The sequence below is a fragment of the Lytechinus pictus genome, chromosome 2, assembly GCF_037042905.1.
Source record: "Lytechinus pictus isolate F3 Inbred chromosome 2, Lp3.0, whole genome shotgun sequence".
In the NCBI taxonomy this organism is placed as follows: Eukaryota; Metazoa; Echinodermata; class Echinoidea; order Temnopleuroida; family Toxopneustidae; genus Lytechinus; species Lytechinus pictus.
The window spans coordinates 55,365,650-55,393,559 of record NC_087246.1 but is presented as its reverse complement, the minus strand read 5'-3'; the positions used below and the strand labels follow the sequence as shown (position 1 = coordinate 55,393,559).

General features: G+C 39.3%; 1 protein-coding gene across 1 annotated transcript; it reads right to left on the bottom strand.

Moving 5' to 3' along the window:
- Positions 1 to 3,784: 3,784 nt before the first annotated feature.
- Positions 3,785 to 27,910, bottom strand: LOC129277486 (uncharacterized). Its single transcript, XM_064095696.1, has 9 exons — positions 23,159 to 27,910; positions 22,177 to 22,347; positions 20,788 to 20,945; positions 20,342 to 20,376; positions 18,044 to 18,520; positions 15,936 to 16,183; positions 7,777 to 7,887; positions 4,949 to 5,099; positions 3,785 to 3,906 (listed from the first exon to the last, which is right to left on the bottom strand). Exons 1-9 carry the CDS (start codon positions 27,908 to 27,910, stop codon positions 3,785 to 3,787), a joined length of 6,225 nt encoding a protein of 2,074 aa, XP_063951766.1.

The window sequence follows — 27,910 nt, the reverse complement described above, 5'->3', positions numbered from 1 at the left end:
GGAGCAAATGTCGTGTCACCGCAAGCTCCTAACAATGCAGCAGCCCTTTTTGCGTGCAAGCTCCCTACCCTACCGCACCTGAGGAATGTAAGCAGCTGGTTAAACATTATATGCAACAAAGGTGTAAGATTAGGACAAAATAAGTGTCTTCAATAGTCCTGAACAAAAATAAATCATGTCCAAGGTGACAGTATCTAAAAAGTAATACGAGTGCGAGGCGCGAGCTGGATTATTTTTCCCATCTGAAAATTTGACATTTTAAGCACGTTTTTAGACGAAGAACAATTTGTGTATCTCAATGAAAGATTGATGCGAGCCCAAAGCTCAAGCTGAAATCTTATTTTGGAGACCAGAAGTGGGAACCTTTAGAGCACTAATTAACATGCAGGAAAATCCCAACAAAAAGTTATTTTGAATAAAAAGAGAAAAAATAAATAAAACAAGCATAACGCTGAATCAAAATCGGATGTAAAGTAAGAAATTTATGACATTTTAAAGTTTCGCTTGATTTCACAAAACATCTATATCCACATCCTGATCGGTATGCAAATGAGGGAACTGATGACGTCATCCACTCACTATTTATTTTGTATTTTATTACATGAAATATGAAAAATTCTAATCCCCCCCCCCCCATTGTCCTGTGAAACAAAGTTTTATTCCTCTCTGAACTAGCCTATCATCTAGACGGAGGCTGTAGTTATTGTCTTTACTGTTATGCTGAACGCAAGCGATACGTCTGATGTGGCAAAGACTACGAACTGCGAAGCAGCCACCACACTCCCATCTTGCTTTATTTATTTATTTTTTTATCGAAAATGAAAAGACGCCAGTTTTGCGTACGAAAAATTCTCATGGATAATACGTATGAAGAAAAAATAAATCGCACCAATCAGAAATACGTCAGAAAGAAGAAGGTAGCCTAATGCGTATCTATAAGTCATGTGAAATGACGTCACTTTCTTCATCCAAAATGGCGAGTACGGGTACACGCAAGAAGCTTCTGCGAGAAAGCTTGGATTATGCTGCCGATAAACTCGGCATTCCTAGTGGAAAATTCCGAGACGATCAAAAACAAGTGGAACGCCTCTGGCAGTCTCGCCTGCATTACGCGATTCGATATAGCAGCAGTGCTGACTTTAAGAACAGCTATAGAATAATTATTCACAAAAGAAAACTCTCGTATGATAATGAAATACTACGTCCATTGACCCAACATGACCTTGACCATGATCATGTGACCTAAGACATGTGCAAAACATACTTAATTACCCTTATGTCTATGTTTCATGAACTACATGTTCAGATCCATAAACTTTCTAAGTTATGATGCCAATTCAACAAATACCCCCAACACGGCCAAAGTTCATTGACCCTAAATGACCTTTGATTTTGGTCATGTGACCTGAAACAAGCACAAGATATTCAGGGATACATGGTAACTCTTATGTCCCAAGTTTCCATGAACTAGATTTATAAACTTTTAAAGTTATGATGACAATTCCACAAATACCCTCAACATTATCAAAGTTCGTTGACCCTAAATGACATTTGACCTTGGTCATGTGACCTGAAAATCGCACGGGATGTTCAGGGATACATAATTGCTCTTATGTCTAAGTTTCATCAACTAGATTCATAAAATTTCAAAGTTATGATGACATTTCAAAAACTTAATCTTGGTTAAGATTTCAATGTTGATGACGCCGCCGCCGTCGGAAAAGCGGCGCCTATCCATTCGTAGCGTGATTGACGACATATTTGTTGCTTTACCAACAGGATATGGAAAAAGCGCTATCTACCAGGCAATCCTGTGTTACGATTATCTTCGCAATCATGCCGATGTCTGACTTCGTTGGCACACGGCCAGCAATATAGCTACTGGTCCCGGCAGAAAAATAATTTCGCGTCCCGGCATTGGCGGCGGAAGCCAAAAAAATTAGGGGGGTCCACCTGAAATTTTGGGATGGACACAGGTAAAAAATTTGACAAGCAAAAAAAAAAAGTTTATCAACCAAAATTTTAGGGGGGGACACAAAAATAAATTGGGGGATCACCTGAATTTAGGGGGGACGCAGGAAAAAAAATTGACAAGCAAAAAAAAAAAGGTTATCAGCAACAATTTTTTTTTTTTGGGGGGTCGTCCCCCACCTCAAATTTAGGGGGGACAGGTCCCCCCCCCCGCTTCCGCCGCCTATGGGTCCCGGTAGCGAAATTATTTTTCCCGCCACAGTTGTGGGAGCCAATATGAATATTCATGACTTGCGTCTTCGGAATACGAGTACGCATGCGCGTGGACTTGATCTTTACAAAATTGTGGTCGTTCGCGTTGCCATGAATTGGCCTTAGGCTTAGGTCTATCTCTAGATCCAATTCTTAAACACTTATCAAATTGCCATTTATAACAGGAAAAAAATACTAGGCTATAGCTAGCCTAGGTTAGAGCATTAACTAATTTACCTCAAATCTGGACGTGTCTATATATGCCTGCGGCTGACTAATGCCATGGTTAACTTAGAATTGGTTAATTCGATCCAAACTTTACATTGATTTACGTTAGACCAATCAGCTTTTATATTTGTTGATCAAGACGGGGATCAAGTTCGGGAGTTTCGGGGCGAGTTTAATATGCGATTGCAGTAGTATAATGCAGAGCCGTGTGATAAACATTGGCCTAGACAGTTTACGTGTATGTTCTGCTCACTGTCTGTGCCTGACGTTAGAATACGTTCCATGCTGATACAGAGTAGATCAGAGTCTATCAAGGTCTAGAGACTAGACTAGATCTAAGAAAAATATATTTAGATCTAGGACTAGTTCTGTATACGGACTAGATCTGTTGAAGGCTACTTAGGTAATTGGTCCAACCTAATTAAACGTAAAGTTCGGAATTATCAAGTTCGAAGTTAACCATGGCATTAAGTCGGCATTAGGCATTAGACAGGTCCAGATTTGAGATAAAGTTAATGCGCTAGCATTGATCAATTCGGCTCCCCCATATGTCGAACATCAATTCGGCGCCCTTAGGTCAAACATCATTTCGGCGCCCCCCTTGGTTGAGCATAAATTCGGCCCACCTTTGTCGAACTTCAATTTGGCGCCCCCTATATCAGCGCCCGTTAATAGAACAAAAATTCCGCGCCTCCCAAGATTGGAGATCAATTCGGCGCCCTATGTCGAACATCAATTTGGCACTACTCCTACGTCAAACATCCATTCGGTGCCCCTAAGTAAAACATCAATTCAGCGCCCCCCCCCCCCGGTCGGATATCGATTCGGCTTCCCTCTATGTCGAACATCAATTCGCCATCCCCTATGTCGAACATCAATTCGCCATCCCCTATGTCGAACATCAATTCGCCATCCTCTATGTCGAACATCAATTCGCCATCCCCTATGTCGAACATCAATTCGCCACCCCCTATGTCGAACATCAATTCGCCACCCCCTACGTCGAACATCAGTTCTGCGCCCCTACGTCGGACATCAATTCTGCGCCCTTACGTCGAACATCAATTCGGCGCACCCCCTGGTTTGTACGTCACTTTAGCGCCCCCCTCCCCCCCCCGTTCGAAAATCACTTCACCGTCCCCCTAATTCGAACTTCAATTTCGGCGCTCCCTATATCGGCGCCCGTAGGTAGAACATCAATTCCACCACCCCCAGGTTGAAGATAAATTCAGCGCCCCTATATGTCAAGCTTCAATTCGGCGCCCCCTATGTCGGATATCAATTCGGCTTCCCTCTCTGTCGAACATCAATTCGCCACCCCCTACGTCGAACATCAATTCTGCGCCCCTGTGTCGGACATCAATTCTGCGCCCCTAGGTCGAACATCAATGCGGCACAACCCTAGTTTGTACATCACTTTAGCGCCCCCTAGTTCGAACATCAATTCACCGCCCCCTATTTTGAACAATTCGATACCCCCTAGTTCGAACATAAATTCGGCGCCCCCTAATTCGAACTTCAATTTCGGCGGTCCCTATAACGGCGCCCGTAGGTAGAACATCAATTCCACCACCCCCTCCCCCCAGGTTGAAGATAAATTCAGCGCCCCTATACGTCAAACTTCAATTCGGCGCCCCCTATGTCGGATATCGATTCGGCTTCCCTCTATGTCGAACATCAATTCGGCGCCCCTGTGTCGGACAACAATCCAGCGCCCCTAGTTCGGACATCAATTCGGCGCACCCCCTAGTTTGTACATCAATTATCGCCCCCCCCCCTAGTTCGAACATCAATTCACCGCCCCTAGTTTGAACAACAATTCGATACCCCCTAGTTCGAACATCAATTTGGTGCCCCCCTATGTCGAACATCAATTCGGCGCCCCCTATGTCAAAAATCAATTTGGTGCCCCCCTATGTTGAACATTAATTCGGCGCCCCCTATGTCGAACATCAATTTGGCGCCCCTACTTCGGACATCAATTTCGCGCCCGCTGGATCGAACATCAATTCGGCGCCCCCTAGTTCGCACATCAAATGGGCGCTTCCGCTCATTTTAACAGTCATTTCCCTCTCTCTTTCCTATCCCCTCTCCCTGTTCCGTTTCTCCTCCTTTATCTTTCTCTTTTCCTCTTTCCCTTTTCCCCTTCCTCTGTTTTCCTTCTCTCTTTCTTTCCCCCTCTTCCTCTCTCTTTTTCTTCTCTTCCTCCCCCTTCCTCTCTGTTTTTCTTCTATCCTTTCCTCCATTTGCCTTTCTCTCTTTTCTTTGAGCAGGGGGAGGCCCCCCCTCCAATGGATCCGCACCTGGGTGACCCCCCCCCCACTACCCTGATTCCTCGGCGCCTGAATTATTTGCATGAAAACTATAAATAAGCATTATATTTTGTGCCTCCACCATGTTTATCATCCACCATCAATCCTCATAAAACAACAGAGAAATTTGCCATAAACCTTTTACAACGATCTCGCGATTTGAATATATCAATAGCATTTATTACCTAACCGCATCCCAGTGTGAAGTGTTTTTGTTGTTGTACTCTGTTGGAAGGTGAATTCTAGAATGATTTTATTCTTGGTGACATTTGTTGTATCCATCACAAACGTTTTCTGGTGCTCAGTAAGGTTGCGAAAATCACTTTCTTTGATAGTCTGGAAATATAATCATAAAAATCACAGCAAATACTTTAGAGGAAAAATCACTTTTTTCATCTCATAATCTCCCAAATGATATGCCAAACACGACGCATTTTAACAACACTTTGCTCTCCATTCATATCGTCGGTTTTATAATAAAAACATTAATAAGAAAATAATAATAATTATTAAAGAGTGGATTTGTAAAGCCTCACACACGTTCTATGACGCTAATGGCGATGGCTCAACAACAGTTCTCTTGTGTATGAACATGCTACAAACATAAACAGATAAAAAATAAACATAACATCCTAACAATTATACTACAGAATAGTTATAAACATTTTACTTGTATAGGCCTATTTATGATATTTTACACCACTCATCGGAATTCCTAGCTCCCTCCTGATGGGCTCCTATGCCCTCCTACTTTCTGCTCGTTCACCAACAAAGGTAAAAGCCCAATCAGCTCAGTACTTACAGGACCTCTAGCAATCTAGAAACCGGTTCCAACAGGTATTCAATAAACCAATCCGTCAAATGAGTGCCGACACACAAAATTGATATGCGTACAATATGCAAAAATATTTCATCTTATCGATTTACCATGTCTATCGTATTTTTCCATTCAGTTTGGGCTTTAAAAACATGCTTAAACAATTTTCACATAAACATGCACTCATTGAAAATGTTTAACCAAAATGGTCTGCACATAAAAATTAATTTTTTTATCATTACAGTTTGAAAAGACGGAGTCTTTTACACCAAAAAAGGCCGCTATGACGGCATGTATAGTAAGAGAACAATCTTACTCTAGGAAATCGTATGGTAATAGTGATGCTAAAGATATGGTAAACGTTGCAATGAATACCACGCCAGATAGAAAATGGTCAAAAGTGAAACCAAATATCACATGTGTTTTTAAAAATAAATATCAAGATATATGGACCGATAAGATTGAGGGATTGCTGCTCCAAGGTAAATTTTGGAGCTCATGATGCTTGAGCAGGAAGATCTCACGTGGAAAAGTATTGTATACGACCTACCATCCACAGTTCTAAGTTTTGCAGTTTTGCAGTCAGGTCATCTATTGACTGTCTCTCTACTTTTAGGAACCTTCAAAGATGGGGTAAAAAAAACTCTCAGCAAATTGTAAACTGTGCGGAAATAAACAGACCCTCCTGCATGTTGGATGCAAAATCATGTTAGAACAAGGTAGATGTACATGGAGACACGACAACATTTTGAACGCGATATACGAGTGTCTTCAGTCATCATTATCTGGAGATTACACTCTCCAAGTAGATCTTCCTGACAAAGCCAATCAACCCACAATTCCTATGAATATTCTACCGACTCCTCTACGACCCGATCGTGTTCTTTCATCTGTCCAAAATAAAGAAGTCATTATTGTTGAACGCACAGTTCCTTTCGAACAAAAAATTGATTCACGTCATGTGAGCAAATGCAATAAGTATGCACTTCTAACTCGTTGACCAGGGATATTCATGCAAACTTTTCTGTATAGAAGGAGGTTCAAGAAGTTATGTGTCTAAGCAAAATAAAATTAGAATCGAATCACTACTCAAAACGATGAAACTAGGGAAGAAAAACAAAATGATGTTGAATAGGATAAGCAAGCTGAGCATTATGACTAGCTATTCTCTGTTCCTTGCAAAGGACCAGCCAACTTGGACTGAGCCCCCATTGCTCAGTGTCCCGGAAAACAACCAAAGCTAGCCTACTCTATCTGCTTGATGATTTTGACCCCGATAAAGATAAGTAACTCAACTTGTTTTTTTTTCTCACGATATAGATATTTTGATCTCTAAATTATAATCTACATTAAGACGTTAACGAAACAATTATGAAACTAGAACTATATAATTACAATTATACATATATGATAACAAACTTACCGTCTAATAATAGAATGTGAATTATTCAAACAATATTTAATTAAATAAATGGATCATCTGTGATATGTATAACTTCCAAATGTCATCCAGGAAAAACAACTTGATCTAGATAAGGCTAACTCGTATATATTATAGTTTTCACATTTATTAGTTTGTCATTTTAAAATATCATAATTGAAATAGTTAACATGATGGAAATATCTCTCATAACAAGATTATATGAATATGAATAAGTATATAATATGTTACAAACACTGTTTTCGTTGTGGCGACGCGTAATTGTATTATGAATGTATATCTTCATCACAAAGTGATGGTTTCTCTTTTGTATTTTCCTACTGTCTGGCCCCTCTCTCCATCTCTCTTTCATTGATACAGTCACCTTTCTTTTTCATTTAACATGCTTGTCTCATTCCGCATACTGTACGTCATTCAATTTAGTCAAGTATATCTTAATATTCAGCTTTCTTATGGAATGTAAATTATGTGTTAACTCTTATGCACTGTACCTTATGAATTGTACCTATTCAATCAATATCATGTATTATCACCCTGCCTTTTGCCAGTGAAGGGGGGTTTGCCTATCATCACTGGCAGAGGACCTGGGTTTATTGATTATGAAATAAAGATGATTTATATATATAACATTTTCTTTGGTCGAAAGACCCCATCTTTTGGTTTACTTGTAATGTTGTTTTTAAGGAGGCAAATGAAAGAACATGAAGTTAAAAAAAGTCTATTTTGAGGATATCTTTTTCTCAATAACATGTTACCTCAGATTTGTTTATGATGTTGTTTGCTTTACAGGATATCTTTAATTCTCCTGAACGCCATCTTACTAAGAATTGCTGTCCTGGTATCGGAACTTGATATCCATCCGGGACCTTTTAAAGAGCAATTGCAAGAAAATACAAAAACAAAACCCAAAACATTATGAAAGTAGAGACAAAGTGCAGGTTACATTATTGCGATGGTATTTCACAGAAGAAAGATGTTCTATTCAATAGACTAGGACTTGTACTTTAATTTTCTGCAAAAATCTCAAAATCGACCAAAATTGACTGATACGACGGTTCGGATGACCGCCGACGAATTTATAGAAAAACGAATTAATTACAATTGTATTTGATGCATTTATAAAATGTTGCTAATCAGGAATATACTGTACATTGCGTCCCAGGTCAAACGAAACAGAGATTCAGTGTATTTTTTTTTGCTATCATGATCAAAAATTTGTTTCATGAAATGTACATGAACGGAAAGATATGCTTGTCTTCTTTCATTAACCCGTATCAACGTTAATAATGCAAGAATGACTGAGTTAGAACAATGGAAAGTTGTGTTACCAAATTTTAATGTGCACGAGCAAATTGCGATATCACTTTACGGTTTTTTTTTATTGCTGTCTATTCGGAAAACAAAGATCATGGCTGAAATATCCATAATTTCTTCTTTCATGTGAGACATGCGTAAAATAATTATGATTGATGCATGGTCGAGAAAAAGTTGCCTGAAAACATGCTCGATTACTACCTCGTTGAAAAACAAGCATTTTGTTTTCCCAACAAAGCAGCAGACAATGGGCTAACGGCTCTGTTCGGGCTGGGGAATTAGGAAAGCCCGTTATTGTTGTTATTTATTTGCAATAAGCTATGACACTGACAGGAGGCTAATGCCGTGGATTTTCTCGGGCTAGATTCTATGGCAATGGGAATTCAATGTTGCAATATAATGATTTTGATAATTTTGTTATCTCAAAACTTCTTTCTGTCGTTTTATTTGTCGCTACATTTCACAGGGGGTTGAGTGAAGCAGAAAAAGGGGTGCATTACTTTATGCAACTGCAGAGGAGAAAGCCGAGTTTTTTTCGCTCGGAAGGTTTTTTTTTTAAGTGGGTCATCCTCATCCAACATTCCGCTGACCCTGCCTCATCCAATAATTTCAAGCATCTTTTTACAAGTTTGAAAGAACCCAAACAACGTCATATTCAAGATAAAGCTAAGTGTAAGATCGCACTCACCGCGTATTCTAGTCCATAGTCTTTTCAACGATTCGTCGAAGAGGTAGAAATTGAGCATGTTTTCATGTAATTATCAAAATTATCACTATTGTAACAATAAAGGGCTTTCCTTCTCCAGCCCGAACAGTTATCCAATTCGACGTTAGCCCATTGTCTGCTTTGTTGGGAAAACGAAATTCTCGTTTTTCAACGATTCGTTGAATAGATAGTAATCGAGCATGTTTTAAGGCAACTTTTTCTCGACCATGCGTCAATCATATTTTACGCATGTCTCACATGAAAGAAGAAAAGATGGATAATTCAGCCATGATCTTTGTTTTCCGAATAGACAGCAGTAAAAGCCAGAAAAAAAATTAACTAAAAATCGCAGTTTGCGCGTGCAAATTTGGTAACACCACTTTCCATTGTTCTAACTCAGTCATGCATGTATAACGCATGTATTGTATATGGGTCTGACCAAAGAGATTAGAAATTGGATACCTTTGGAAAAGAAATAAAAAAAATCACTAATTACTTACATAGAAATTAAGAAAGGGATTACGAAATTAAACGTTTAATGTATAGTTATAAATTAAGCAGATTCAATTAGTAAAACTCCTCGCTTAGGTATAAAAATAATCAGGGGCTTCAGAAATGCATGCACGTGTTACCGACAATTGTCAGTTCGATAACATTATGATTTGCTAAATCTAAATAATAATTAAATTGAAAATTCTAATAAACTTACACCTTTCACAGCCTTTTCATCTAAAATTTCACTAAAATCCTGATTGAAAAGCAGATTTGCACACTCGTGTGAGTGTTGTGTGTGTGCGTTTCTGGGAGGAGCAGGTGTGTGTGTGTGTGTGTGTGTTTGAGTGCAAGTACGTTAATGAATGTGTGTACTGGGTGTGTTTGCTGAGTGTTGTCCAATCATTGCCTTTCCTTAATTTAGTTTATTAGCCCTATACATGTATTTTCAATTTTGTAAAATGTGCTAACATGTTAGGCACAATAATGTATAGCATATGTAAGTGCAGACGAGATCACAAGGGCATGGGAAATATTTTTAAAGAGGAGGTCTGATTTTTTTTCAAAAGTTTGACAATCTTTTGTTGTTTAAATTTTACTCCCAACCGAATAAAGGTGATTTTGGTCTAAACAAATATGAAAAGCCCCCACCCCCCCCCCCAAGAAAAGGGTATTGCTTCCAAATGAAATATAAGAAAAAATCTTGGTGGTGATTCAGTATTACCTACTTTATTCACTTTTAGTCTAATTTTCGTTCATAAATAAAGAAAAATACTGTAGTATAATCTTATTATATTTCCCATTTTTGTATATATTTTCATATGAGGTTACATTACACTAATTCATCTGAAGTTTTTAAGGATTAGGAGAATTAATATCCTACAACGTTTACCACCATATTATACAGCCGAAAGAAAATCTATGAGAAATGCAATTACAAATAGCAGAAAACTATTATAAAACTTAATAGAAGTCAGTGGCGTAGCGTGGGTCACAGCATTAGGGGGCACCAGCAAAATTTCGAGTCACTTGGTGACTAAGTTGCTAAGTATACTGACCTAATAGAGACATCTCAAGGACAGTGCCATTAAACGGATATGTATGTCACTGGTCAAATACTGCGAGCGCGAAGCGCGAGCTGAAAACTTTTGATATTCAGACCTAATAAGGGACATTATAAGCAAATTTTTGTAATCATGATACGTAACTGTATCGCTAAACAACGATGCGAGCGCGAAGCGCTAGCTAAATTTTTTGTATATATTGATTCCAAACAGGGACATTTTAAGGACTATATTTTAGGAATCCAATAAAATTATACACATCTCACTAAGGTCATATAAAGCGAGTGCCAAGCGCTTGCTGATTTTGTTAGAATTACATCTACATACATGAAACACTTGCAGTCATAGTAATCATGATTAACATACGCATCTCACTACTCAAATATTGCGAGCGCGAAGCGCGAGCTGAAAATTTAGGAAATTCAGACCTAAAGAGGGACATTCTAAGGCTTGTTTGTACTTTTCACTAAGACCACACGTATTTCACTAACCAAATGATGCGAGCACGAAGCACAAACTATTTTTTTTTATATTCAGATCAGAAAAGGGTGCATTTTAAGGACTGATTTTAGGAATTTTATGAAGAGCAGACGTATATCACCGATCTACTAAAGCGAACGTAAGCACGGACAGGAAAATTTTTCTATTAAGACCTTAAAATTGGGCAATCACTTTAAAAAGTCATGAAAAAGAAGCATATGTCACTACATAAAACAATAATAACTCGAAGTGCGAGGAAATATATTTGGTGTATCTTGACTTAAAACCGGAGGTTTTAGTACATCAGGAAGAGCAGCCTTCTACTTTGCTCGCCATCCAGTGGTTCAGCGGTCATGATACAAGTACTGTCCGCTGCCTGTTCAATCGCGGCCTTTATACGGTTTGCTCTACCAGAATTGCCATTAACGCATTGGAATGACCCTGACAGCGACCTTGCCAAACGACTTGCGCCCCTCCATCATTACCTATCTTCGGGGGCTATCCCCCCTCGGAAGCAGGAGATTGTTTTTCGATTTTGTTGCAGAAATTTTTCGGCGAGATCAAAGATTTTGAACCGAAAAGTAGCACATCGCCCTATTTTGAAAGACCCCCAAAACCCTCAATCAAGTGAAAAGAATGAAAAATAGATTAAGGAAGAAAGCCTTCGCTAAAGACGCCACGGAAGATGATCGCCGGAATTTCTACGATGCGCTCCATACATACGACCATCTTCGCGGTTTAGACAGACGCCAGGAACGAAAGCGAACTACTGCCCGGGAAGAAAAGCACTTCAATTCAAATTTTTGGGACTATTGTAAAAGGCTCGTCAACGGCTCGTTATATAGTGATACTCCAAGGCCCTCTTTTTCCCAGGAATTCGCCGACGAATACTTCACTTCCCGCTACCAATCACCTTCAGAAATTATAACTTCAGATCTTAATTGGTTTCCAGACACAGATTGCTCCAGTACACAGGCAACCCCACCCCAATTTGACACTACTCCAATTCGTCCATCAATTGTGAAGAATGTTCTACGGAAGAAGAGTTCGCATTCCTCACCTGGACCTGATGGACTGTACTATGGTATGTTAAAGAAATTACCTTGCACGCACCACTTTTTAGCTACTCTCTACACCAAGGTGATGCAAACTGGTATCCCTCCTCCTAATTGGTCTAAAAGTAAAGTTACACTTATATACAAATCTGGCGATACTTCTCAGCCAGGCAACTTTCGGATGATTTCACTGTCAAATGTCGTAGGAAAAATCTATCACCAGATATTAGCCGAAAGATTTGAAAATTTTATGACAGATAATAATATAATTGATTGTAACTTACAAAAGGCTTTTCTGAAAGGTATAAATGGATGTACTGAACATAATCTAGTGATGCATGAAGTACTATCCCATGCGAAAAGTAAATCTAGGACAGAACATGTGACATGGTTCGATCTGGCCGATGCTTTTGGATCGGTTAGCCACGATCTTATTTATCACATGTTACAAAGACATAAATTTCCTAATTCTGTTCAGTTATACATGAAGACTTTGTACAGCTCACTTTCTGGAAGAGTAATTACTAAAGATTGGATTTCAAACGAGTTCAAGTTTCGGAAGGGCATTTTTCAGGGGGACCCACTCTCTCCTCTAGTTTTCATTATGTGTTTCGATCCAATAATTCAATTTTTGAAGGTTAATTCGGCTTATGGTTACGATTTGAGTGGAAAACGGATCATAACGACACCTTTTGCCGATGATTTTTGCCTGATATCTAATAATAAAAGAACACATCAACGGTTATTAAACCAGATAGATAACCACATCAAATCAATGGGACTATCTTTGAAACCCTCAAAATGTCGTTCTCTTTCTCTTACATCTGGTAAGTTTAACGAACCGGAGTTCATGGTTGGGGAAGAGCAAGTGTCTTCGATTGGGAACGACATTCATAAATTTCTCGGGTCTGTAATAACCAAAAACCTTGCCTCTTCTGACGTTCATGCGTATATTTCAAATAAACTTGAATCTCGTTTGAAAAATATAGATGATTCTTTGATACGTAACGAATACCCGGGGGGGGGCACTCGACCAAAAAAGTGGTAGGGGTGTGCCGCGGGCGAGGCAAAAAACGGGGGCCTTGGAGCGGGCTTATTGTAAAAAGGAGGGTCCTCGGAACGGGCTTCGGAACTACAAATGTTTGTGAAAACGGGGGTCCTCGGAACGGATCTCGGTATCTCTGTGAGTGCGTATGCATCCCTATGTAACGGGCAATCGTGCATGACGCAGCTAGCGCGGCCTCCGCCGGGTGCGCTCGGGCTTAGGCGATGGTCGAAAAGCGCTCTACGGCCGCTTTTCACCAAAATTGTAGCAGATCAATGCGACCGGAACGGCGTAACGAAAAATATGCGAAGCTTTGGAGCGGATTTCTTTCTTCTTTTTTCTCGATAAGAAGGAAATGCTATGCCTTGGAGCGGCTTTCTTTGTTCTTTTTCTCAATAAGACAAAAATGCTATGCCTTGGAACGGAAATTTGAGTGTAAAAATGGGGGTCCCCTCCGCGGCACATACCCACTATGCATTATATACTGAGTGCCCCCCCCGGGAACGAATATAAACTAAAGGTTTACTCTCGATACTTGTTGCCATCACTACGCTTTGATCTTACCGTAAATGATATTACCCACTCTCATTGTCTAGCCTTGGATTCTGTTTCTAACGTTTATCTTAAGAAATGGTGTGGTATGCCCCCCTCAGCAACGTTGGCTTTTGTACATATGCCAAATGGTCTAAACATTCCGAATATCTCAGATGTATATAGAGAATGTCATACACTTTCAAACGTAACTATGAGAGAACAGGGTGATGAAAATGTAAACCACTGTTTGGATACTCGACTGGAACGAGAAAGGAAATGGGTTAGGAAAAAATCAACTATTGTTAAATCGGATACTGTATATTCTCAAATCGAACAAAATAGCTTGAAAGGGAAGAAATCTGAAGCAAAAAAGCTGCTCACTCAAGAAGTAAGTGAGATTTGGCATTCACATGTAAAGAATCTACTAGTTCAAGGTCGGTTTCTGGATCTCCTGTCAACAGAAGACAATTGTGTCATCTGGAAAAGTATAATGTATAACTTACCTGTACGAGTGCTAAAATTTCTCATAAATTCTGTAACCGACACAACCAACACTAGAGCTAATTTGGTTAGATGGGGTAAATCTGTTACAAACAGATGTAAACATTGTAAAGGTCTCGAAACATTAAATCATGTCTTGAATAGCTGCCCTACCTTCCTCTCACAAGGCCGCTATACATGGCGCCATAAAAATATTTTGAAATACTTTGTACGTCTGGCTACAGAAAACACAATTGATAAAACCGAACTGCGAATCTTTCACGACATCCCGAACATGAATGGTTATTCTCCGGCCTCGACCATCCCCATGTCATGCACCCAAACGAATTTAAGACCAGATTTATGAGAAATTTTAGCACTCGTACAGGTAAGTTATACATTATACTTTTCCAGATGACACAATTGTCTTCTGTTGACAGGAGATCCAGAAACCGACCTTGAACTAGTAGATTCTTTACATGTGAATGCCAAATCTCACTTACTTCTTGAGTGAGCAGCTTTTTTGCTTCAGATTTCTTCCCTTTCAAGCTATTTTGTTCGATTTGAGAATATACAGTATCCGATCTTAAATGAACGTAGCAAAAGATTATTAATTTTAGAACTAACAGTTCCTTTTGAACTTGCAATTGACAGAGCGCACCAATACAAAACAGAAAAGTACACTGCCTTGATTACCGACATTGAGAATAATGGCTACCGAGTAGATTTCCTAGCCATTGAAATTGGTTCAAGGGGTTTTCTTTCCAAAGAAAACACCCAACGAATCAAATCTTTCTTTTCTTTTCTTGATGCCAGGCGTACAAAATATTCTTCGATTAGAGATAATTTGAGTAAAATGGCAGTTGTTTCATCTTTCTCAATATATTGTGCAAAGGATGAATCCACCTGGGGCGACTACAATCTTTTAGAGCAATAACTCATATTGTTCACTATTTCCGATCTCTCTCCTCACTCTTTCTCTCTCTCTCTTCTCTCCCTCTCTCTCTCTCTCTCTTCTCTCCCTCTCTCTCTCTCTCTCGTTACGTACCCCCTCTTTTCTCTCCTCATTCCATCTCTTTTCCTTTTTCTTTTTCCTTCTTTCTTTTCTATTGCTTTCCATTTCTTCTTTCTGATTATATAATGTACATGTTGAAGTCTAGATTATTATATCGATACTGATGACATTCATTATCCATAATAATACGCCTATCAGGTTTAGTATTGTCATGATTGTGGTCGGAATTATTTTTTTTTAAAAGATATGTTATGTGTATAATTATGTTATGTACCTGTTACATCGAAATTGTACATTAAGTTTTATACTACTGCCCTGCATCGACAGTTATGAGTCATGACCTGGGCTATCTTTATATTTATTATGTTTTGTATTGACTTTGTAAATTTCTTTCCTTTATTGTGATTTCAATAAAGTGATATCAAATCAAAATATAATTATCTCGTTAAACAGACATGCGAGCACCAGGAACAATGAAGACATAGGCCCTGAGCAAATTATGTTTCATAAAGTTATGACAAAAAGGTTCCTATGTATAATAAAACATAACATAATTATAATTATAACTATAATGAACAATAATTTCTTCTTTCCACGTTTCTCTTCCTTTCTCCCTCTTTTTCTCCTTTTCCCCGTTTTTTTTTTGGCCAGCCGATGGGGGGGGGGGGCACGTGCCCCCCATGCCTACCCCCGTAGTTACGCCACTGATAGAAGTACTTAATTACCCACCTTCCAGTCTGTAACGTTATGATCTCTTACGTTGACCAGCAAAACGTGCTCTTCATTTCTCGGTGCTGGCACTGGAACACATGGCGTAAAGACAACACGTTTGCCAATAAATACCCCTCTTAATTTATCATAAATGCGAATCCAGAATTCCGAGAAGTGGTTAAGGTAGATATCTAGATCGTGATCTCTCACGACACATCTTGGGTTACTCGTGCTGGTAGAACGAGTCGCTGTAAACTTTGTAGAATCTGCAAAATAATTGTTAAAAAATAAAAGTGTGTCATTTCTCTTTCTACCAAACCACAGAACAAAGGAGATCACTCTTTACTAAAGATATGTATTGTTAAAAAGTTTCAAAATGTACTAATTATATTTCAAGGACTTCTTCCAACACCTTATCGGAAGCGGTAAATTAGAGTGAAAGATGAAACAGAAGTTGAAAGTAAGTAGTCTACAGAATACAAAGATGAACGATTCATTTATAATCACACTCCACCATCTGACTGTTTGCTATAGAATACCGTTACTCAAATTAGCGAACCTGGGAAACGGGCTGTTTTGTTCTACTTACCGCCTGGATTCCACACTGCAAGAACTCAGGTGTTCATTTAAAGGGGAATCCAGCCTTGGCCATTAAATGTCGTGTTGGGAAGGAGAAAAATAAATTAAACAGAATGGTGAAAGTTTGAAAGAAATCAGACAAGCAATAAGAACGTTATAGCTGCTTTAAAATTGAGATCACTAATAGTATGTAGATTTCAAATTGGCAACTAGGTAAGTAAATTATGACAAGGGGCAAGGACAACTTTCCCATAGGCCATATACTTTATTATCAGGGATTTGTGGTTTTCTCCTAAGTACCCATTCCCCTGGGGCAGTAATCTAAATATAACCCAGGTAGTATATTGTTTTATGTCCTCATGAAAGAAAAATATAATTTAAAATAAAACTTTTAGGAAAAATGACATTTTAGCCATAATATGTATTGGAGTACATGGAAGAGTAGTCCTTGCCTTACATCACTATGACATCCCATATGCGGCCAATTTGAAGTCTCCATGGGTATAGTGATTACCAACATTTACAACTTTAAAAAATTCATAACTTTCTTGTTGTTTGTCCAATATTGTTCAAACTTTCACCTATCAACTTGTCTGATTTTTCTTTTTCTTATAAAAACAAGTTTTTATTTGGGTTGGATTCCCCTTTAACACTAGCCCGGAATCTATATTATGTCCACACCAGAGAAGTATTGAAACAATACCAGTTTAGAGTCAAACCAATGCTGTTTTAATACTCATTGGTGTTGTATAAACACCTATCTGCTGTTAGACCAAAAACTTGTGTTGTTTAACACTTCTCTGGTGTGGACATATATAGATTCCGGGCTGGTGTTAAATCAACACCGGTGTTTTTGCAGTGTATGACGTCATATTATGTGGAAGAAGGTGTGATTATACATGCGTTTGTTGTAACAAATGGAAGTTGTTCATTTCGATTTTACCGGTAAAAAAATCAAATAAAGTGATATGCATATTTGATATTTTCTTTGGCAACTCCAAGTGCTTGAATTGACGGATACTTCTATTAGCTTTCGGCCATACATTGTGATTTCTTGCTTTGCCTCTATAAGACTTACCTACAATGTACATGCAGATACACTGGTACTAATACGACAAGTAACCGGTAAGTAAATTGGCCACAAAGTGTTCTGCAGCTGTAAGCTTCACCACTTTTAATGCAATTAATTCTTAGATTTTTCTGTGTAAATCATTTTAAGAATGTTGAATTTCTCGTTAACAAATAGATAGGTCCTATGCTATATAATATATACAAACGAATGCAAATCAGCGCTCGGTTCACATGAGATGCCGTCACATAAGTCCAATATCGAGGCTTGCAATATTTGGGTGTAACAGCGAAATTAAAGAAACTTATATCGTTGTATTTTACTCCTTCATATCTTTCAAACGGAGTCTAGCTGTTTTGGACATCATTATGAACTATAATTTCAAAATAGAAATAAATAGTATTACTCCTTTCTTCAAAATGCGAGTGGGAAAACTGAATGAAAGGAAAGCGATCAAAATTAAAATAGAAAAAAGTACCGTTCTTGCGATAATAGATGTAGACTTCTGCATCCCTTGGTTTTGTGAATACACCACAATGGGGCATCGTTACTCTCACAGGACTGTCAAAGAATGCATCAGAAGGCGACATCTTCAATCCAACCGAAATGATGGCTTCCGTCTCCTTCAGCTCAAACTCAGGTGGGACGTCTTTAATTGCTTCCACACTGATGTCCTTTGCGCTGTAAATTTCATGTTTCGAAATTCTGACCGTGATACCACTAGGCTTTTCAAGTTGAATCAGGTCATATTCTTCATCAGTAAGATCCTCCTCGATTTCTGCATTTTGGGTTTGAGTTTCATTCCGTCCACTCGGCTCCTTTTCAGGTTTTGGATCTTCCTGGGGCGTAGTGAATTGCTCTGGAGTTGCTTCATCCATAGATCCTACTGGAACTAGTGGGATCCATGCTTCATCCGAGACTTTAAATTCCTTGGGATGTTCTGTATCCGTGATTTCTGTGCATTTGATGAAGAAGAGTGAATAACAACAATCATGCATAATAAGCCTTCAGTGAATGACACAGGGCAATGACCTTTAACGAACGAACGACCTTTAGCTCGAAACTGTTTGGTTACACATATACCTTTGATGCCCATCACCCCCCCCCCCCGCACCCTAAACACGTATTTTCCATATTCTGAAAATGCACCCCTTAACAAGTATTGGCGTGTGAAACCCTATACCCTAATCAAGTATTGAAAACAAAACGATACTCTTGGCAAATATTCCCTGAATTGAACCCCTAAACAAGTACAGCGATATTTCAATCGTTATGCCATGCACGGACGCGTCGGTCGTCGGTTTTACCTTTACCTGCATTAGTACAGCCCAAAGACCTTATAATATATACAGCCCCATCTCCCCACACCTCACGCAAATTGTACGCTAAACACGTCTCGTGCTGACTCTTGGGCAAAAAGTACATCCGTTTTAAAACATTTTAGTCTTAATTTTTTATACCCTCGCAAATTTGACCCTAAACACGTAGCTTTCCTATCGAAAATATAAACAATTTTTTCATTTTTATTAGTGTTTTGACACCCTTATTACGTTACGTACGTAATGTGCCCTATCTTGAAAAAGACATCCTTTTTACGTGTTTGTTTTTGGGGTCGCGCATGCTATCCACTCGTCAATGTAAGTGCTCCCCCCCCCCCCCCCCGGGCAATTGCTCCGTCGAGACTCGCTCGCCGATATTTGCTTGATTTTTTCCTCGCCCGTACAATTCGGGATCACGCCATCTCTCGGCCTGGCAGCGGTTGGGGGATTGCTCTTAAATAAAATCGTTCAGAATTTTTTCCTCGCCCGGACAATTCGGGATCACGCCATCTCTCGGCCTGGCAGCGGTTGGGGGATTGCTCTTAAATAAAATCGTTCAGAATCTGAACTAATATTTGCTCCGCCAACGATTGCTCCGATTGTAAAATTGGTCCGCCACATATTAAGACACCAAAATGGGAGGTTTTAAGCACCATTAATGTATGTTCGTGAGGAGGATTAGGATCTAAATTATGTAAGCGCGAAGCACGAGCTGGACCGGGAGCTGGATATGCTTTCGTATACTGAGCCGAATTATTTTAAAGGCTTGGTCCCATAGGATTTAAAGGGAAGTAAAACGTAAAAATCTCTTGCCATCCGTCAGAAAACGCTATGTATCCGTTGTGTACTCATTGCATACGTGTTTCATAAGTTCTATCCATTGAGCATCCGTCCACTGTGATTTCATTTGCGCGCGCAAACAAGTTTTGAGCTGCACAACACTTTTAGAACGGATGAACTTCAGTTCCGTCGTGTATACGATATAAATCAGCGACATAATTATACGAGCAATAAAAGTTCCATGTCCGCTTTAGGCCGATCCTGTGCACATCCTCGCTACTCACATCCACTTCAGCTGAAACGGAAAGGGGTAGGAAACATTAGATAAAGGATGTATACGTATATCTCAAATATAAAGTATTCAAACAATTTTCGGAGCTGTCGCGTCATCCACTTCCTTCCGCTTTCATCAGCTAGGCTTTCGATGAACATCCACTTTAACGGTCCAGATATGCATTCTCCACGTCCGTTCTTTCCCATTCTGTTTTCGCAAATTTGCGCCAATAAATAAAATTCTGGAGCCCTTCCCCATTATATGACGTCGAGCGCTTGACAAGGCAGGAGATTCCATTTTTAATGTCTGTAATGGAACACATACACGGGTTCCCCTTAATACCATGTAATACCCTGAGCCACCACTTAAGATTGTAAAATTTTCCTGCATATAATGATCTTACCTTGATAATACCGGGCCACTTCAGGTGGATCCATTCTGAAAATTAATCAAGCATGCATTTTTATAATAAACATTATTTCAAGAAGAAAAAAAAAACACTGACGCGACTGAATCAATGGCTATATACAGTTATACTTTGTTAGAGGAAGGTTGAATATCAATATGGAAGAGATGAAATCAGTAAAATTGAAAGCGAGACGACATATACGACTGACAAACTTTTAATATTACCATTCACGAAACATTTATTCGATTTAAGAACAATATTTCTTTATTATTGTTTGATCAGTGCACTAAACTGTTGAACTACACAGATGAAACTAGGAATATGAATGCTGTTATTCATTATTGAGTGTTTGATATAATATATTTTTCCATTCATCACAATTCTTCAAAGAAAAATATTAGAGAATTGCTTATAGGGTTATATACATGAAAAAAAATTACCTCGATAAGATTATCTGTTTAACCACTTCATCCTTGGCATAGAGGATTGGTAGTTTTCCTGACTTATCTTCCAAATTTGGCTTAGCTCCATTGTCAAGGAGATAGCACACCAAAGCCTTCTCGGGTGATAAGTTTCCATTGTAAAACTCGTCTGAAATCTGAATCAAACATAACACGTAAACCTATTTCAACTGATCTCACATCCTTGTAGGGGTGATGGTCGACCCCCACCCTCCCCATCGACAAATTTGATCGTAAATAAACATAAATTCAAACCTCAAAAGTAATGTAGATTATTGTTAAATATCATCGTATAACCTACCCTTGGTCATGATAATTTTCAAAGAATAATTTATAATATGTGATCTGGAAGAGAAAGATGAACACTGAAAATGAAAAAAATATTCATATACTAATGTTTCACAATCAAACTCAAATCGCATTTCTTGGCCAACTTCATAGAAGCTTTGGCTGGTGGTAGAAACAAAAGCGACACGATAAAAACTGTCGATTTTCTCTTATTCCATTTCTGATATCATTGGCGTTATTTGCTCAAATGAATATTCATTTCATCGTCTAAATATCATGTAAAGCGCCCTCATGTGTATGTGCATGTCCCAACCACTGATTAACGGAATTGGCAGGGCATCAAAAATTGATCTGTGATTGGACGGCAGTGCTATACAAGCAGTCACTGAATATATGAAACTGAACTGTAAAAACAAGTCATTTGTATTAAAAAATAAAATAACTTTACTAATCATGACCAAAAAAAAAAATCAAATTATACTTTAATCCGTCTTATGTTTTGGTAAGCCCCCCCCCCCCACACACACATACATATACACCCACCCTCTCTCTAATACACACAACCACAGCCTTTTACACACACACAAAGATATATGCCTGTTTCTATTTCGGTTCATTTTTACATTGTATATCCTATTTATTAATTGAAGAAACTATAACATTTGGAAAACAATCACAATCATGTATATAGGTGTCATATGACAAATTTGTATTTTGCTATGTCATATGCCGTTTTATTTTGGTTGGGATACCGGTCGATTGGTATTAAAAATACCTGCAAACTTAATTGCGAAGGAAACCTCTTCTCAAGCATGAAATTTGCAGACAATATCATGATGAAATCTCTATCCGTAACCTGCTTATATTATATCAGTAAATTTCTTCAAAAGGGTCTTTTTCTAAAGAAAAATAAGAAACATGGCCGATATAGGACGGTATCCTAAAATATAAAAGTCATGCTTCCACAAAGAATCGAAAGATGGGGGATGTGAATAATATATAAAAATTACATCTCCGTATATGCATTTTTAATCATTGTATATTAATCAAAGCTTAAGACGGAATTGAAATATGAATTACCTTTCTTAGAGAATCACTTTCGTCTACATTTCTCTCAGTATTGTAGCAGAGTTTGATGGCTTCATGAAGACACATCTGACCGTCAGCTGACTGGACATTGAGATCAGCTCCTTGAGACACTAACCTCTCAATGGCAGTGGTTTGACCATGTTGTATAGCAAGATAAATATCCTTTAAATCAGGCAGAATTAAAATTAAGAGGAGAGTTAAGAATGAGATAAAAGGAGAGTGAAAGTGAGAAATGGAATAGATAATTAAATTACACACTAGTAAGTGGACGAAAATGAGATCTCGTTTGAAATAGGTTTGAACAATCAATAAAAGGTTCATTCTGTCACAAAGGAGAGTTAGTCAAACAGAACGCTGGAATCTCATTATGTAGAGATGTAGAGATCATCCCAATCTCATTCCTCAGCCCTGGTCACGTCTTTCGGATGGTGACGTTAAAGGATGGTCCCAGACGTAAATAATCATATCTGATTGATACACGTCTGACAAAACTCAAATTTCCTTTGGGAAAGAAATCCCTTTTTGTTGTTGTTGTTGTTGTTTTCATTTTGCTTTTCAAATGTATTCTGACCAATGTCCTCCCCATTTGGGAGTGAAAGCCTTGGGTTTTTTTCTGGAGGGGGACTTGTTTAACTAACAGACCAGCACCCATCCGTAAATAATCGTATCCAGGCCTCTGTTAATTATCCTAATACGTGCAAATAAACAAAATGAAAAATCAAATCATTTTAATGACTAAAAACATATTAATCATACGCGTGATCAAAATGAAATGCATTGGATCGGGATTGCCCGAAACGAAATTATGCATATACGTGCATTGTGTTAAACTATTAAATTCGTGCTGAAATCAACATCAAACCCTAAATATGCTACCGCCCTCCCATCGATACTCTCCCATCAGCATGATCAGCCTCTGCCCTTCTCAGATTACACCACACCGAATTCACAAATGAATAGCCGAAAAATTTACCTCGGTATTGGAAGCGATATTGAGACGTTTTGCATCTTCAGCCTTTAGAACTTGAATGACATCAAGATGATTTGTTGAAAGAGCTACGTCCAAAGAAGTCCAACCGTTTTCATTTTTCGCGTTCACCTCGGCTCCTTGTCTGATCAGATATTTGACGACATCAAGATTTCCATTCTTAGCTGCAATGTATAATGCAGTACACCCAAAGTAATCTTCCTCATTCACCTCAGCCCCTTCCCTGATCAGATATTTGGTAATATCAAGATGACCATTATGAGCAGCAAAGTGCAATGCAGTCGCGCCAATGTTATTCCCTTTATTCACCTCACTTCCTTGACTAATCAGATGTTCGGTGACATCAAGATGACCATTATGAGCAGCAAAGTGCAATGCAGTCGCGCCAATGTTATTCCCTTTATTCACCTCACTTCCTTGACTAATCAGATGTTCGGTGACATCAAGATGACCATTATGAGCAGCAAAGTGCAATGCAGTCGCGCCAATGTTATTCACCTCACCTCCTTGACTAATCAGATATTTGACGACATCGAGATGACCCTTCTGAGAAGCGATTTGCAATGCAGTCCTACCATCGTTATCTCCTTTATTCACCTCGGCCCATTGACTGATCAGATATTTGACGATATCAAGATGACCATTCTGAACAGCAATGTGTAATGCAGTCCAACCATCGGTATTTCCTTTATTCACCTCAGCTCCTTGACTAATCAGATATTTGGTGACATCAAGATGATCATTCTGGGCAGCAATGTGTAATGCAGTCCGACCGTCGTTATCTCCTTTATTCACCTCACCTCCTTGACTAATCAGATGTTCGGTGACATCAAGATGACCACTATGAGCAGCAAAGTGCAATGCAGTCGCGCCAATGTTATTCACCTCACCTCCTTGACTAATCAGATATTTGACGACATCGAGATGACCCTTCTGAGAAGCGTTTTGCAATGCAGTCCTACCATCGTTACCTCCTTTATTCACCTCAGCCCATTGACTGATCAGATATTTGACGACATCAAGATGACCATTCTGAACAGCAATGTGTAATGCAGTCCAACCATCGGTATCTCCTTTATTCACCTCAGCTCCTTGACTAATCAGATATTTGGTGACATCAAGATGATCATTCTGAGCAGCAGTGTGTAATGCAGTCCGATCGTCGTTATCTCCTTTATTAACCTCACCTCCATGAGTGATCAAATATTTGACAACATCAAGATGATCATTCTGAGCAGCAATGTGTAATGCAGTCCAACCATCGTTATCTCCTTTATTCACCTCAGCCCATTGACTGATCAGATATTTGACGACATCAAGATGACCATTGTGAACAGCAATGTGTAATGCAGTCCAACCATCGGTATTTCCTTTATTCACCTCAGCTCCTTGACTAATCAGATATTTGGTGACATCAAGATGATCATTCTGAGCAGCAGTGTGTAATGCAGTCCAACCGTCGTTATCTCCTTTATTCACCTCACCTCCTTGACTAATCAGATGTTCGGTGACATCAAGATGACCACTATGAGCAGCAAAGTGCAATGCAGTCGCGCCAATGTTATTCACCTCACCTCCTTGACTAATCAGATATTTGACGACATCGAGATGACCCTTCTGAGCAGCAATGTATAATGCACTCCGACCATCGTTATCCATTTGTTCATAAACCTCAGCTCCTTGACTAATCAGATATTTGACGACATCAAGATGACCATTCTGAGCAGCAATGTATAATGCAGTCCAACCGTTATTATCTCCTTTATTAACCTCACCTCCATGAGTGATCAAATATTTGACAACATCAAGATGATCATTCTGAGCAGCAATGTGTAATGCAGTCCAACCGTCGTTATCTCCTTTATTAACCTCACCTCCATGACTAATCAGATATTTGACGACATCAAGATGATCATCCTGAGCAGCAGTGTGTAATGCAGTCCAACCATCGTTACCTCCTTTATTCACCTCACCTCCTTGAGTGATCAAATATTTGACGACATCAAGATGACCATTCTGAGCAGCAATGTGTAATGCAGTCCAACCATCGGTAACTCGTTTATCCACATCAGCTCCTTGACTAATCATATGTTTGACGACATCGAGATGTCCCTTCTGAGAAGCAATGTGTACTGCAGTCCAACCGTCGCTGTCTCCTTTATTCACCTCAGCTCCTTGACTAATCAGATATTTGACGACATCAAGATGATCATTCTGAGCAGCAAAGTGCAACGCAGTCGCGCCAACGTTATCCTCTTTATTCACCTCACCTTCTTGACTAATTAGATATTTGACGACATCAAGATGATCATCCTGAGCAGCAGTGTGTAATGCAGTCCAACCGTCGTTATCTCCTTTATTCACCTCACCTCCTTGACTAATCAAATATTTGACGACATCAAGATGATCATCCTGAGCAGCAGTGTGTAATGCAGTCAAACCGTCGTTATCTCCTTTATTCACCTCACCTCCTTGACTAATCAAATATTTGACGACATCAAGATGACCATTCTGAGCAGCAATGTGTAATGCAGTCCAACCATCGGTAACTCGTTTATCCACATCAGCTCCTTGACTAATAAGATGTTTGGCGACATCAAGATTATCATTCTGAGCAGCAATGTGTAATGCAATCCAACCGTCGTTATTTTCTGTTTCCACCGCAGCTCCTTGACTAATGAGAAATTTGATGACATCAAGATGGTCATTCTGAGCAGCAATGTGCAATGCAGTCCAACCGTCATTATCTCCTGTATCCACCGCAGCTCCTTGATTGATCAAATATTTGACGACATCAAGATGACCATTCTGAGCAACAATGTGTAATGCAGTCCAACCATCGGTAACTCGTTTATCCACATCAGCTCCTTGACTGATCAGATGTTTGGTGACATCAAGATGATCATTCTGAGCAGCAGTGTGTAATGCAGTCCAACCATCGTCATCTCCTTTAATAACCTCACCTCCTTGACTAATCAGATATTTGACGACATCAAGATGATCATTCTGAGCAGCAATGTATAGTGCAGTCCAACCAATGTCATCTTCCTCATTCACCTCAGCCCCTTCACTGATTAGATATTTGGTGATATCAAGATGACCATTATGAGCAGCAAAGTGCAACGCAGTCGCGCCAATGTTATTCTCTTTATTCACCTCACCTTCTTGACTAATTAGATATTTGACGACATCAAGGTGACCATCCTGAGTAGCAATGTGTAATGCAGTCCGACCATCGTTATCTCCTGTATCCACCGCAGCTCCTTGACTAATCATATGTTTGACGACATCGAGATGTCCCTTCTGAGAAGCAATGTGTAATGCCGTCCAACCGTCGCTGTCTCCTTTATTCACCTCAGCTCCTTGACTAATCAGATATTTGACGACATCAAGATGATCATTCTGAGCAGCAATGTATAGTGCAGTCCAACCAATGTCATCTTCCTCGTTCACCTCAGCCCCTTCACTGATTAGATATTTTGTGATATCAAGATGACCATTATGAGCAGCAAAGTGCAACGCAGTCGCGCCAATGTTATTCTCTTTATTCACCTCACCTTCTTGACTAATTAGATATTTGACGACATCAAGGTGACCATCCTGAGTAGCAATGTGTAATGCAGTCCGACCATCGTTATCTCCTGTATCCACCGCAGCTCCTTGACTAATCATATGTTTGACGACATCGAGATGTCCCTTCTGAGAAGCAATGTGTAATGCCGTCCAACCGTCGCTGTCTCCTTTATTCACCTCAGCTCCTTGACTAATCAGATATTTGACGACATCAAGATGATCATTCTGAGCAGCAATGTATAGTGCAGTCCAACCAATGTCATCTTCCTCGTTCACCTCAGCCCCTTCACTGATTAGATATTTTGTGATATCAAGATGACCATTATGAGCAGCAAAGTGCAACGCAGTCGCGCCAATGTTATTCTCTTTATTCACCTCACCTTCTTGACTAATTAGATATTTGACGACATCAAGGTGACCATCCTGAGTAGCAATGTGTAATGCAGTCCGACCATCGTTATCTCCTGTATCCACCGCAGCTCCTTGACCAATCATATGTTTGACGACATCGAGATGTCCCTTCTGAGAAGCAATGTGTACTGCAGTCCAACCGTCGCTGTCTCCTTTATTCACCTCAGCTCCTTGACTAATCAGATATTTGACGACATCAAGATGATCATTCTGAGCAGCAAAGTGTAATGCAGTCACATCATCGTTATCTCCTTTCTTCACCTCAGCCCCTAGACCGATTAGATATACCAACATCTCAACTCTGCCGCTCATTGCTGCAATCATCAACGGCGTTTTGCCTTCAGCATTACCCTGATTCACATTGGCCCCTTGATTGACTAATCTTTGTACTTCTTCAATTTGACCATTTCTTACTGCCGTTAATAATGGAGAGTAGTCCTCCGTATCTTCTTTAACCAAAGTCAATCTAAGATTATTGATATATTTGGCTGATTGAGAAATTCCTCGTGTAACAGCCAGAGAATATGGGTTGACCTCAAAGACATCTACATCTTTTTTAGTCATACTCACTCTAAGATTTTCAATAGATTTAACCGATTTACAAATACCTCGTGGGGCAGCTAGAAAATATCGTTTGACCCCAAAGTCATCTGTACCTCCTTCAATGGATTTCGCTGGTTTGGATTTTTTTCGCGAAGCAGCTAGATAGTGTGGTTTGACCACACAGGCCTTCCGTTTCCACATCAGCACCAT

What these genes read in the sequence shown, in the direction of transcription:
- LOC129277486 (XM_064095696.1), bottom strand. Translation starts at nt 27,910, where the DNA reads ATGGTGCTGATGTGGAAACGGAAGGCCTGTGTGGTCAAACCACACTAT. An exon ending in AAAGTGATTCTCTAAGAAAG is followed by an intron (nt 20,946 to 22,176) that starts GTAATTCATATT and finishes TGTTTGATTCAG; the next exon opens with ATTTCAGACGAGTTTTACAA. An exon ending in ACATCATAAACAAATCTGAG is followed by an intron (nt 5,100 to 7,776) that starts GTAACATGTTAT and finishes TTATATTTCCAG; the next exon opens with ACTATCAAAGAAAGTGATTT.